The 12,754-nt window shown below is 36.0% G+C and overlaps 1 protein-coding gene across 3 annotated transcripts; it reads right to left on the reverse strand.

The window, feature by feature from the left end:
• Window positions 1-1,382: 1,382 nt before the first annotated feature.
• On the reverse strand, window positions 1,383-8,227 carry LOC132698522 (lysosomal alpha-mannosidase-like). Of its 3 annotated transcripts, XM_060664643.1 has the most exons (15): window positions 8,078-8,227; window positions 7,925-8,027; window positions 7,790-7,871; window positions 7,546-7,731; window positions 4,156-4,361; window positions 3,830-4,106; window positions 3,354-3,779; window positions 3,111-3,295; window positions 2,872-3,056; window positions 2,531-2,823; window positions 2,201-2,477; window positions 2,027-2,150; window positions 1,860-1,978; window positions 1,659-1,808; window positions 1,383-1,594 (listed from the first exon to the last, which is right to left on the reverse strand). In XM_060664643.1, the coding sequence occupies exons 1-15, from the start codon at window positions 8,159-8,161 to the stop codon at window positions 1,406-1,408; spliced, it is 2,886 nt and encodes a 961-aa protein (XP_060520626.1). In that variant the 5' UTR covers window positions 8,162-8,227; the 3' UTR covers window positions 1,383-1,405. The 3 variants fall into 3 exon arrangements, with proteins under 3 accessions (XP_060520626.1, XP_060520627.1, XP_060520628.1); XM_060664644.1 differs by lacking the exon at window positions 1,383-1,594 and having other exon boundaries at window positions 1,733-1,801; XM_060664645.1 differs by lacking the exons at window positions 1,383-1,594; window positions 1,659-1,808; window positions 1,860-1,978 and having other exon boundaries at window positions 2,027-2,142.
• Window positions 8,228-12,754: the final 4,527 nt, after the last annotated feature.

Here is a 12,754-nt window from a genome sequence, read left to right on the forward strand (position 1 = left end):
ATTACATTACATAAAGTATTAAGGAACTAATGAGTTTTGCGCTGAGGTTATAAAAACTCTAAATTCTTAAAATCTGGAACCAACGTACAACAGGGCAATTATGTAAACTAAAATTGTTACGAAGCAAATGTATGTAAAATAATGTACATTACTATTGGCGGTTTTAGTTAATTATAGATGCAAAGAAAAAAAAACAAGTGACAAATATCAATTAAAGCTAACCACTATTAGCTTTTAATGCACTTTTTATTTTGTTTATTTTTTGATAGATTTAGCTTCCCGTTTTCTGAAGGTGTAATTGTATATTATGCAATGTTTAATAAACGAGTGACTTAAAAAGTTTGCCGAACGTGTTGCATACTATACTTTTTCTGCAATCGTTAATTTTTGGGTACATTTTCTCAAAACAACACGAATTCATTCACTGACATGACTGTCAGAATTTACAAACGTCAAAATTCAAGGCGTGGGAAATATCTCCGAAAACATCCGATTGCTCCCAAACCCGTGCGGTGAAATCTCGGAAATGTCCGAAGTGGCTCGAATCCGTGGGAAACGAAACTGACGTGAATCCTTCAAAGAAACTTCTACTGTAATATTTTTTATAAAACTTCTAGATTCCTCCTGCGTCGTTTTTTGTTGACTTCAACTTGGTAACGTTTCGGCAATCATCCTGTTGGCTTCTTCAGAACTTGACTCTCTGCAATTAGGCATTTTACAGATGGGAGTAGAATAATGTAATTAATTTTGTGCAAGTGTATAAACAATCTACGAAGTTCTATCGATTATGCATCCTTTTTAATGCCTATCATCTCATGAAAAGTTTTTTTTAAAGCTTACTTACTTACTCTCGAACCATTAACGTGGACCACATAAAAAAATATTTTTTTATAAACATAATCCAAAACTCATCAATTCTTTAATATCGAAAGAGAGGGTGTTAAATTTTTGCCTTATAAATTATGTGCGTAGAAAATAGTGGCATATGTATAGTTGCTCCTAGTGATTTTGGGTTAAATGAATTTGCAGTTCCGTTAAGTTTGACGAACCCTTTATTTGTTTAAAAATCGTAAGAATATTATTTAATTACTGATGGGTAAATTTGTCAAACTTAAAGGTGTTAGATAATGTGTTATTAGTGACACGAAGAACAGTATACAACAATTCAAAATCTAAATTAAACATATGTGTGCCATCGTTATTCAGTGGAAAATACCATTAGTCTACCGTTTACAAAAAGATATAGATGTGTCCATAAACGACCGAATTTCTCTTTAAATTTACAGCCGTTTTACAGGATGAGACACTGCATATCTCAGCATCGAATCAACATGTGCGCCCATATGACAATTAACAAAAGACAGGTTTAATGAAATGTCAACTTTAATTTCCTGATATATACGTTTCAATAGAATTTAATTTCAATTAGGAAAGTTCTTATCTCCATTGGTCGCAGGGTGATTTCAAATTTTCCGTCATTTAACTTGGTTTTGGAAACGTTTACAAAATTGAAGGAAGTGTTGTTTTCCAACCACTGATTGGCTCCTAATGTTGCCTCCTTAATAGATAGCACTTCAAATGTTGAAAATAAATCCTAAAAATCCATGTTGTTTGCATATCAAAGAAGGATAAACCAGTTAAAGCAGGTACGTTCTTACTTTGACATTCACAGTAACGTTTTTCGAAAGTTCGTTGTTTAGGTCCTTTTCGAACAGATGCTCCAACCTAAACAAAATGGTATCTGGAGCCCACGGCTCGAGAGTTAAAACGTGCACATTTGATGGCAATGCTCTCTTTAAACCTGAAAACTGCAAAAAAAATACAACTTCATTATAACGATTTAAATAAGCTTCACTTACCTCCATCACATGCTTCTCCCTGTATTCTTCGAATGATACATTGTTGTTTGAAGCGAAGAATACCCAAGAGTCCAGAAATTTTCTTTCCTCTAAATCTTTTTCTATAGCCAGTATGTTTTCTAAAAAAGAGACTGTAAGCTAAATCAAAATTTTTAGCTGCAGTTTACCAGAATCAGAAACATTGAGCAGTCCGGAAACCAGATAATGCGATCCTCTAGTAACGACGCCAGTTCCAAAAGCTTCCTCAAACAATTGTTCGTAAGCTCCTTCGCCTATACATGTTCTGTGCACCTTCAAATGATACTTGCTAGACTGTAGTTTCATTGCATAACTCCACTCACCAACAACTCAATTTCCCCATCCCTTAAACTTGTTGCCCCTTGTGCTCTGTCCGTCAATAGACTAACCATTGTTTCTTCATTGTCGTCTATAATAGATATCTTCGATGTTACTGGATAGTAGTTCTTTTCAGGTCTCGGTGGTTCTACTGACGTGTTCCAGGTAGGCCTGTAATCTCTAATCCGTTGCAAAGTATCGCGACCGTTAGTGTCCGTGTAGAATTTTGAGTGACTGTTTGTAGCTGTAGAAAATCTGCTCACTACCTCTTTCCCCGTTGTACTATAGAAATGGAATATAATTTTTAGTTATTTTTTATACTATTCAACTATTACTTATCAGGTATCGGTCCGACGAGATATTCAAACTCGACAAAATATTCGTTTGAATACATGCGGACAATTTGACTGACCCAATCGCTAAACGTCTGGTGAATTTCGGTTAACAAATCTCCTTCGTAGACCACGGATGGTGATATCTCACGAAAATGGATTTCTTCGCCCGTTTTCAGTGCGTAGGAATCTCCATCGGTACCGTTATAGTATAGAAGAGGTTGCGTGAGGTCCAAAGTAATGTTCTTCCAGGAAAAACTCCAGTCGTTGGGCGATTTCCTCTTGTAACTCACTTTCTGGAAAGTTTTTAGATAAGCTGAACACTTCACTCAGTCCGGCGTTACCTTTGGTAAATTTAATGACTTCGTTTTGAACTTGTTACTAGTTTTCTCAAAAAAATAGGACTTAAAACCCAAAGGTGGGACGTTTTGTGCCAAAAAAATTACTTCCTTAGTGGCCTTACTTGTTCGGCCCGGTACCTTTAACACAGATTCTGAAATAGGTATTTCCTGAGTCACCAAGAAGTTTCCTACAAATTTGTAATCAACAGACAGATTTCTCAGTAAACGATTTCAGGTCACACCTTCAGGATCTCTAATCGTATACGACCCATCTATGATGGGTAGGCGCACATGTTTAGATACGTTCCTGCTCAGCGGATTATAGACTGTAATTATCAAAACATCTTCTAGTTCTGTTGCAGCGCACTGACTTACATTCAACAAAGGACACGTTTCGAACTTCATATTTGAGGATCGAATCAGTTTACTAAACAACCAAACAAGGTTAGTGAATTATTCGCGGTCAAAGTGTCTGGGGAACTTACAAAAGTGATTGATTTGCAATTCCTTCACAACCAGTGATTCCAGCATGTAGCATTTTGACATAATCGTGGGTAACGTGTTCTTTCTCAGTGCCAGTAATAGCGTCATGGTGCTGGACGGTACCCATGGCTTCTCTCAGTGCGTCAAGTCTCGGATCCAAGAAAGTGACATTGGTTAATGAATTTAGCTGTTTGCAAACTTGGAGAAAGTTGTTGGAATAGCGGACGTAATTTTTCATTGTGGGCCTGGAAGAATAGTATCCGGTCCAGTAGTTGTTGGTACCTGCGGCGTAGGGGAAGAAATCGTCGGTTTTCACTTCTAAGGTAGCTTTATCTTTTATTTCATCGGATACCGCTCGCACATAACAGGACGGGGTGGAGTATATCAAGTTGTATTTCTGCCCGTTGAATGTATTGTTGTTTACGAACCTGCGAAGTAATACAAGTTTATTGAGGTCATATAAAACTGCTTGTTTTACTGGATTAATTTGTCCAAGTTCTTCAAGTAAGATCCAGCAGATTGGTACATGAAGTCATCGCCAAACGGAATGAGAATATTGCTGGTACCGTAACTTTTCCTGGCTTCTTCAACATAATTGTTGATGAAGTCCTCAGCTTTTTTTCGTATGTTATACTCTGAGTTATCCGGATCGTCGACCAAGAATTCGTCCCTACATAATACCGAGTCGAAGCACAATCCACTGGGAGCGCTGTAATGACGGAACATAACGCTAGTGAAAATGTCGCTCGAAGCTCCTGAAAATGTTGCCACTTAATTTTATTTATATTCGATGCGGGTACCAACCTAGGCTGTCACTTCCTCGCCAAATAAACTCCATCGACTTTTTGGCCAACCTAATATTCTTGTCTTCATAATCTATTCGGTTGATGATTAGGCCATCGAAACCGAGCTGTGCAAAAATCGAAGCCATCTCTTTGCTGTGGCCGAAAGGATCGATCTGCCATCCCACTTTTGGTCTGCCGCATTCACCAAAAGTGTCGTTCAATTTCCTAATTTACACAAAGAAGGCATGGTGTGTACGATGTAACTTGTGAACGTCAAATAGAGCGGCTGTTTGATGACGCCCTGAATTGCAAATAGGGTATGAGCAGTTGACCATTCATGATTAAGCTGACGGCGTACATTTTCTATGATATTCTATGCATAGTACGTTTCATAAAAACATTCATTCATTTCATGATTGCAATAAGAAATATCGACAAAATACCTATCGAACAAGATTGCGTTCGAAATTTCATAAAAAAGCCGCTTTTCTTGTCCTAGGGGACGCATAGTTTTCCTATCGCGCTCCTGCGAACCACTATGGAACGTTCCCAAAATCTATGTAATTTTACTGTGCATGCACCCTGTATAAAGTGACTTTCAAGTCCCACCGAACTTCAAGCTTTAATAAATATAAAACTTTGTTCTAGTAATTGCGTTTTCCAATGATATTTTTAAAATATCTCGCTTACCCTGTATGTTAGACAAAACTTGAAACTCTCTCTCGACACAGTTTACGATACTATTTAAACCAAATTATCCCAACACACAACAACGCGTTTTACCACAAACCGAAACTCAGTTTTACGTACTCGACGCGCCTTTCGCCAACCAAGTTGGCATCTTCAGGAGAAGATTAAAACTAAACTTAATAGAACAAATGCTCTCTATATATATACACATCGGGAAGTGGGAGAGGGAATTACGCACTGTTCACGCAACCAATCAGCGCGTACAATGGGCTAAATGGGATTAGACCTCTGTCCTTGTTCAGTGCTTTATTCCCTCTCTTAACAATTTCTAAGCTTTCGTAGGCATCTAATTTTCTACTATTATTTACATGTTTAACTAATTTTAAATTACTTATATCTACCTTATGATTATTGTTGAACATATGTTCGGGTACACTTGATTTTTCTAATCTACCAAATTTTAGATGAGTTAAATTTTCCTTAAATCTAACATTAATTGATCTTTTGGTTTACCCTACATATGACTTGTCACAGTCGTTACAACATATTTCACAAATTCCCAACTTTTCAAGGGTATCTAGTTTTTCCTTGGGATTACCTAAGAGATTTTTTAATTTTGATCCGGACTGATAGACACTTCGAAGATCTGCGGCCCTGAAGACTCTATCAACTCCACTTGTATATTGGGGAGAGAAAGGAATTGAGACTGCTTTTAAATTTTCCTTATCAACTTGAAAAGTCGTTGATTTTTGAAGTTTGTTTTTAAATCTAAATTACCTAATTAACTTATCGATAAAACTATCTTCATAGCCGTTGATTCTAGTCACCTTTTTTATAGGCTTCTTTCCACCTCAAACCTTTCTTGACTTAAAGGAAATGTGACAAGTCTATGGACTAGAAAATTAAAACTTGTCATTTTATGTTGAAAAGCATGGTTAGAATCATTGGTTATGTATCTTAAAGTACTAGTGTCTTTCCTATAAATGTCAAAAACTATATGATTTTCACTGTTTTTGATAACGAGAACTTCCAAAAAAGGCAACTGCATGTTACTTTCTATTTCATATGTAAATTTAATAGATGGGAAGTAATTATTCAAGTTTGAACTCCGACTGGAATCCTGCATCCGACTGGAATCCTGCAGACGTTTCGCCAAAATCTCACTTGGCATCTTCAATGCTCGCGCTCCGAAAACACTTCGAACACCGAAGTAAAAGTTATTCCCGTGGATCTCCCACGTTTTCTGATATATGCATTTTTTCAATAGGGTAAATAGTTTTCGAGAAAATACTTGTTTTCTGAAACCATGCAGTACGTTGTAATAGTAAATGACGTCATTGAGTGCGAGATTTAGCCACTGTCACATGGATCGACAAGGGTGTGTGATAGACGAAAACCGTAAAAATCAAAAATCAAAAGCAAATATCCATATTTTTTACGAATTTTATTTTATAGCGACTAATTTAATCCCGAAATCAACAATTTTCAGGGTATTTTATATTTTTGTTTATGACTGAGAAACCCTATATATAATCGAAAAAATGCTTGAAATGGAGCTTATAGTTCCGGATCTTCTTCGTCTTCTGGTTGAAGAATTTTAGCCATAGGGTAAACAGTTTTTGAGATTTTTTTTTCCGAATCCATGCAGTAAGAGTAAATGACGTCATCGCGTCAAGATTATTTCTAATACATAGGGATTTTCATGTGGATTTTTTCAAATACTTTGAGAAGCGTGTGTGATGCACAATATATGAAAACATAAAATTGAAAAGTTATAGTCGTCTAAACGAACTATATAACCATTTAAAAGAAACTGAACACTAATAAATCGTCTTCCATTTATAATAAATTTTCATTTTTTCATTTTCAACAAATTTATTTTTAATAATTTCTAGATCTGTATCTCGCGCGTTTTCTCATTCGAGACTTCGAGACCGTTTTTGAGAAAAAAAAAATTAGACCATTGCAAATGTTCTTTTTAAATTTTTAAAATTAGTCCCCCCCCCCCCCCCCCCCGACCAGTTTCAATGGTTCCGTTAAGGAACTAAGGTTAATACGTGCGCAAAAGTCGATGGCTTTAAATTTTGGACCCTTATCAGGTTTCATAGCGATGTACGAAAAACAGGCGAAAATCGATAAAAAAAATGGACGCCCCTGATCAATTGCGACCATTATAGGCTTATGTGTTTTGTGAACTATTTAAAAGGGGCCAAATTTCAGAATCCCAGCTCATACCTTTCGCGAGTTATTTTCGACAGAGAACAGAGATCAGAGAGCAGGGGCCGGAAAAACAGACAAAAAAATAAAAACCTCTTTTTTTAACGCTGAATTCCATCTGTACCAATGGCGACTTTATAGGACCAACCGTTGCCCAGATATGTTTCGTTGCCAAGCGCCCGTGCTTTCGAAAAATTCGATTTTATCGATTGTTCGAAAGCAACAAGCTGATAAAGAATTGATTCTGAGAAAAAAATGTGATACTTGTATCTCCTACAATAAATTCACCACAAAAGGAAAAAGTAAAGTCATAGATCTTCATGAGAAGTGTTAGTTCATTTCTGAAAATATCTACCAATGCAAAATTATATAAAACTCCATGAATTTCCGATTACGCTCAATAAAAATCTTTAGAATTATATGAGAAAAAAATATATAACCGAGAGCTGCCCAACAAGTGGGGGATAAAAATGCGGTGTTGAACGCCAGATATCGTTCTTACTTAAGTCCCCACGTCATTTGATCAATTATAGCCAAATAATTAGTGGTGGCTTCATCATTCATGGACCACCCCCCACCTACGAACTCCAGCTGACCACTGTTTACCAAATTTCGCACATTATCTCTGACGTCTTCCGGTTGTTCTAGCCACCACTTCCAAAAGAATCCTGTCTCAACCCATATGAACCTATTCGTAAACGCTTGGTCAATTGTCAATTTGAATTGTGATTAATTGTTTTACTAGCCTCCTATCCGAATTTTCTTTTAGCGCCTCTACCACGCTATCTAAAATGCTGCGTACTGACGCTGGGTAGGTGTCTTGTCGCACTGGAAGAAGAGATGGAAAAAATCAAATTTATATTTTCGTTGCATCGGACTACCTCCATAATAGTACTGGTCGACCGTTTTGAGCCAACCCATGTCGTCATGGGTGTGCGGTACCATATGTAAATTAATGTATCCATCTTTGGTTAAATGACAGGACTAAAAACATATTTAAAATTATTATTCTTGAGGTATGTTAAAACACTCACCTGGTAGCCGCAACTCTCTGAGGCAGCAACACTATAGAGAAATAAAATTAACCACAGCATTTGCCTTAATATTTCAGAACCCATTTTAACGCGTTCAATATTAATTTAATCACAATAGCAGATAAGGTTTTATCGCAAAACATGTAACATTCTTGTAATGATAACTTTTAATAATACTAGGGCCAAAATAATGAATTGACTGGGATTCTTAGTACTAAATGCGGTTTTAGAATATGTAAGAAATAATCTTTCACCGGATGAATAAGAGATCATTTGTATGGAATGTTCTACGTACAAGCGCAATCGACAAATTATATCAGTTGCGGTCGTTATACTTTTTAGCTAGTCAGAGCGCAAATGTTATTATGTGTATTGGGGGCGTATGAAAAATAATTCTTGTAATGTCTAATGTTAAGCAAGATTTTGGTCCAAGGGAGTCGGCTCCGTACTTCGTATTCGACGGGGATAGAGAACTATCTGCTGCCTCGGTTTTCGACTTTCCTTGCCTTATTAAGTGAGTATTTCGGTGTAAGTGTCAAAAATCACAACTACCGGGTGTGGCCCGTTTATTACGAGTTTTTTTTTATTCACTTATACTTTTAAAATATTATATTGTTATATACGGGGTGTTTCACGGTTGATGAGTTTTTAACCTTGCGACGTTGCCGAAAAAGTAGTATCAATATTGAAATTTTAAATGGGATTCCATGTATATTGTTGAATTTATCGATCCGCTAACCCTTGATAATTGTTTTTGAATAATACGTTCCGGTACCTATGTTCGGCTTTCGAGAAAATAATTATTTTCTTCCTTTTTCCAATCAAAGCAAAGCTTCAATTAAATATTTATTACTACTCCACTAAAGGCAGTAGGAAGTTAAAATTTTGACATAGCTTAGCGAGGTATCGAATCGACTTTCTTAGTATTAAAATCAGTTTTAAAAAATACAGGGTCGGTCAAAACTAATCATTTACCTACCAAATAAAAAAATGTTGAAAAGTGCAGTTTTTAAATACACATTGTATTTCCACATTATCACATATTTTAAATACTAAATTCGTGTAGTGCAGTTTCTCAAATAGAAGCAACTTTCTCAGAAAAATGCATTACTTTGGCAAAATTTTTAGAAAAGAGTATTTTCAATGGAAGAAATGAACACTGCAGGTGTGTCGACAATCCTCATACTAGAAGAGAAATGGTATTTCAAACGAAATTTCAGTATAAACGTGTTTTGTTTGTTAAAAGATGATAAAGTAAATTTTCCAATTTACGTTGAACCATTGAATGCCTCAAAATTCCTTCCAATAATAATAATTTTAGCCTTCAGGAATATCGGACCGACTAGCTGGGGCACCGGCTCACCGCACTGAAGAGGTGTCACAAGAATTAGACGAATTATTTAATGACCATCGGTTTCGACAGTTTAGGCCACGGGATTGGTGAGCAAGATCGCCCGATCTCACGCCATTAGATTTGTACCTTTGGGATTCGTTAATGTCACATGTCTGTGTGACACCGGCGCAAAACAAGGAAGAGTTACGTCATCGGATTGTACGATGCTTTGAACAAAAGATGCTGCTGAAACCATAACTAAAATTAAAAATATCGATCATTACGATTTACAAAATATTTCAAGCATACATATTAGATCATTAAATCTCATTTTTTGTCTATTTTATCGTCGTTTGTATTCTCATTTGGTTTTCTGTTTTTTATACTTCATCTCTGTATTTACATGTACTTATGAAATTTATATTGAACTTTTTGTTTAACTTGCTACAATTACTTTATTGTAAAACGTAGTTGTTTAGCATCTTATCTTGTATCTTGTACTACCATCAGTCTACTTAAAGTAAAGAATGAAATGGTGAACACTTTTAACACCTAAAGTAAAAAAAAAATCTCTGTAAGCAATTTTTATTTTAAGTTCCTAATTTTTTGCTAGTGTAAAGAGTTTTTAAATGTTTTTCTTAATTCTGCGAGTTTTTGGCTTGTTCATGTTTGTAAATCGGAATTCGTTTCATTAAATTTCTGCGGAATAAACACATTCATTAAAAAAGCATTAGAATATCTTTCTTCCATTTTGAACCGATTTTATCTACAAAATTTGGACCACAAACGGAAAATGAATTATTTAACATAACATCTAATAGATGAATTATGTCAAAGTAATCCAGTTTTCAGGGAAACTTGATTTGATTTCAGGAATCAAACGATTTAGGTGTAGGTGTAGGGAATTTAACTCGCTCTAATAATATGTGATAATATACAAGGTGTCACATGTAAAAAATGCGTTTGTCACTATTTATGCATCTCATTAGTTTTTGGCCAAATCTGTATGATATAGAACTTTTCGATATTAAGAAATAATGTGCACTTAGGAACGTCCAAATTTTAATTTTCTATTTGATGCTACTTTTTCGTAGAAGCGGTAACGTCGCAGAATTAACCATATTTTCAGAACAATCCAAGGTATCGTTGGCAGTAAACTACAACCTTTGAAACACCCTATATAATAACCTGCAACTAAGTCTTGCCATTTCTGATATATTTTGAATTTTATGCCAAAAGCGACATTTGCGGGTTTAAATATATCCACCAATTTCCCAGACTGAAAGTCTTTGTTATATATTTGCACTCGATTTCCTTATATTTTAGTAGTCTGTGTTGATACTTTAAAAATAAATAAGTACCTACTGAACTAGTTGGTCAACAAATGTGGCAGTTTATCAATGAATGTTATATACTTTCTTCCTGCCTGCCAGTCCTTCTCTATCTAAATGATGAAGTTATACGTGTCGCCGACAAGCTTAACACTTTTAATATTAATGAACTTCTCAATTGGTTTCGAAGCTAGAAGTTATACGCTCTTCTGGGATATTTTGCAGTCTTTCTTCCACCAGCGTTTAGTTAATTTTTAAATTATTTATTGAAGAGAACACCAGTAATGAAAATTGGGGGGCAGAGCGTAAAGAGAGATGAAACCAAACCTTTATAAACTTTCTCGTAAAAAAAGTTCAATGCGAATCCCCCGTTCTGTCAAAATTTAATTATGACAATGCTGTTTACGGGCATTGAAATGGCGCTAATCACAAACGTAGAAATTGTATAGTGTAAAATGACTTATTTATGAAATTCTATTAATATTTTTATAAGTCCTGTTTATTAAGGGTGCTCTTATAATGGGTGTCTTTTTCGATGTATAGAACTTTAAGTTGGCATTACTGTTCAAGATGGTGACCGATTTAACAGCTGTCAAGTGATTTATTCTCAGTTTGGTTTAGCAATTCATCATGAATAGACTCACGCCTGAACAACGCTTGAAAATAGTGCAATTTTATTTCGAAAATAATGGTTCTCTGCGGAATACGTATCGCGCACTACGTCCATTAATTGGATTAACCATGGAACGTTTTCGCACCACGTTTACTCTTATTGATAACTCGCATCCCCAGAGACGCCGTACGGTGCGTACAGAAGAAGCTATTGCTGCTGGAGAGCGTAGCATTGAGGAAGACCCGAATGAGTCCATCCGCCATCGAGCACAGGAATAGGATGTATGTCCATCCACTTTATGGAAGATTTTGTGGAAGGATCTTGGTTTACGTGCTTAAAAAATCCAACTCGTGTAAGAATTGAAGCCAAAAGATCATCAAGTAAGGCGTAGATTCGTCGAATGAGCCCAAAACGAGATTGCCGTTGTTCCCGATTTTCATAAGTGAATTTTGTTTAGCGATGAAGCGCACTTCTGGTTGAATGGCTACGTCAACAAACAAAACTGCCGCATTTGGAGCGAAGCTAATCCTCAAGTGTATGTCGAAACAACGTTACATCCAGAAAAACTGACTGTTTGGTGCGCTTTATGGGCTGGTGGAATCATTGGTCCGTACTTCTTCAAAAACGATGATGGTCAGAACGTTACAGTCAATGGTGATCGGTATAGAGCTATGATTACTAACTCTTTTTGAACAAGACGGCGCAATATGTCACACAGCTTGTGCCACAATCGATTTATTGGAAGACATGTTTGGTGACCGCCTAATTTCACGTTTTGGACCTGTGAATTGGCCTCCAAGATCTTGTGACTTAACACCGCTAGACTACTTTCTGTGGAGCTATGTAAAGTCATTGGTCTATGCGGATAAGACACAGACGCTTGACCATTTGGAAGACAACATTCGCCGTGTTATTGCTGATATACGGCCACAAATGTTGGAAAAAGTCATCGAAAATTGGACGTCCAGATTGGACTACATCCGCGCCAGCCGTGGCGGTCATATGCCAGAAATCAAATTTAAAATGTAATGCCACAAGATTATCTTTCGGATAAATAAAATTCATGTCAATCGAATAATCCATCGTTGTTTTATTGTAACTTAAAGTTCTATACATCGAAAAAAAAAACACCCCTTACTTAAGGTTAAGTTTCTTATGTCTACTGTGAAGAAAAACTTATTTTTTATGTGCATGTGTATTTTTTTTTTAGCGCTTAAAGATGTAAAACAATTTTTCTCATTCTTTTTTCTTGAAAACATGTTATTTGTTGCTGGAAAACCTTAACTTGCCATTCGACTAAATGGATTTTGGTTGATAACCACAAGTACTTATAGATAGACTCGTTAGTGTAGTGCGAGTGTAGCCTATGCAATTTTTTTTTTGAATGAGTTGGTGTAGTC

The sequence above is a fragment of the Cylas formicarius genome, unplaced genomic scaffold, assembly GCF_029955315.1.
Source record: "Cylas formicarius isolate icCylForm1 unplaced genomic scaffold, icCylForm1.1 PGA_scaffold_2__14_contigs__length_35257938, whole genome shotgun sequence".
NCBI lineage: Eukaryota > Metazoa > Arthropoda > Insecta > Coleoptera > Brentidae > Cylas > Cylas formicarius.

Coding starts and splice junctions, on each gene's coding strand:
- LOC132698522 (XM_060664643.1), bottom strand. CDS start 8,161: ATGGGTTCTGAAATATTAAGGCAAATGCTGTGGTTAATTTTATTTCTC. Junction 3,296..3,353: donor ATTGCAAATCAATCACTTTT/GTAAGTTCCCCA, acceptor TTGGTTGTTTAG/TAAACTGATTCGATCCTCAA. Junction 1,809..1,859: donor GGGAGAAGCATGTGATGGAG/GTAAGTGAAGCT, acceptor TTTTTTTTGCAG/TTTTCAGGTTTAAAGAGAGC.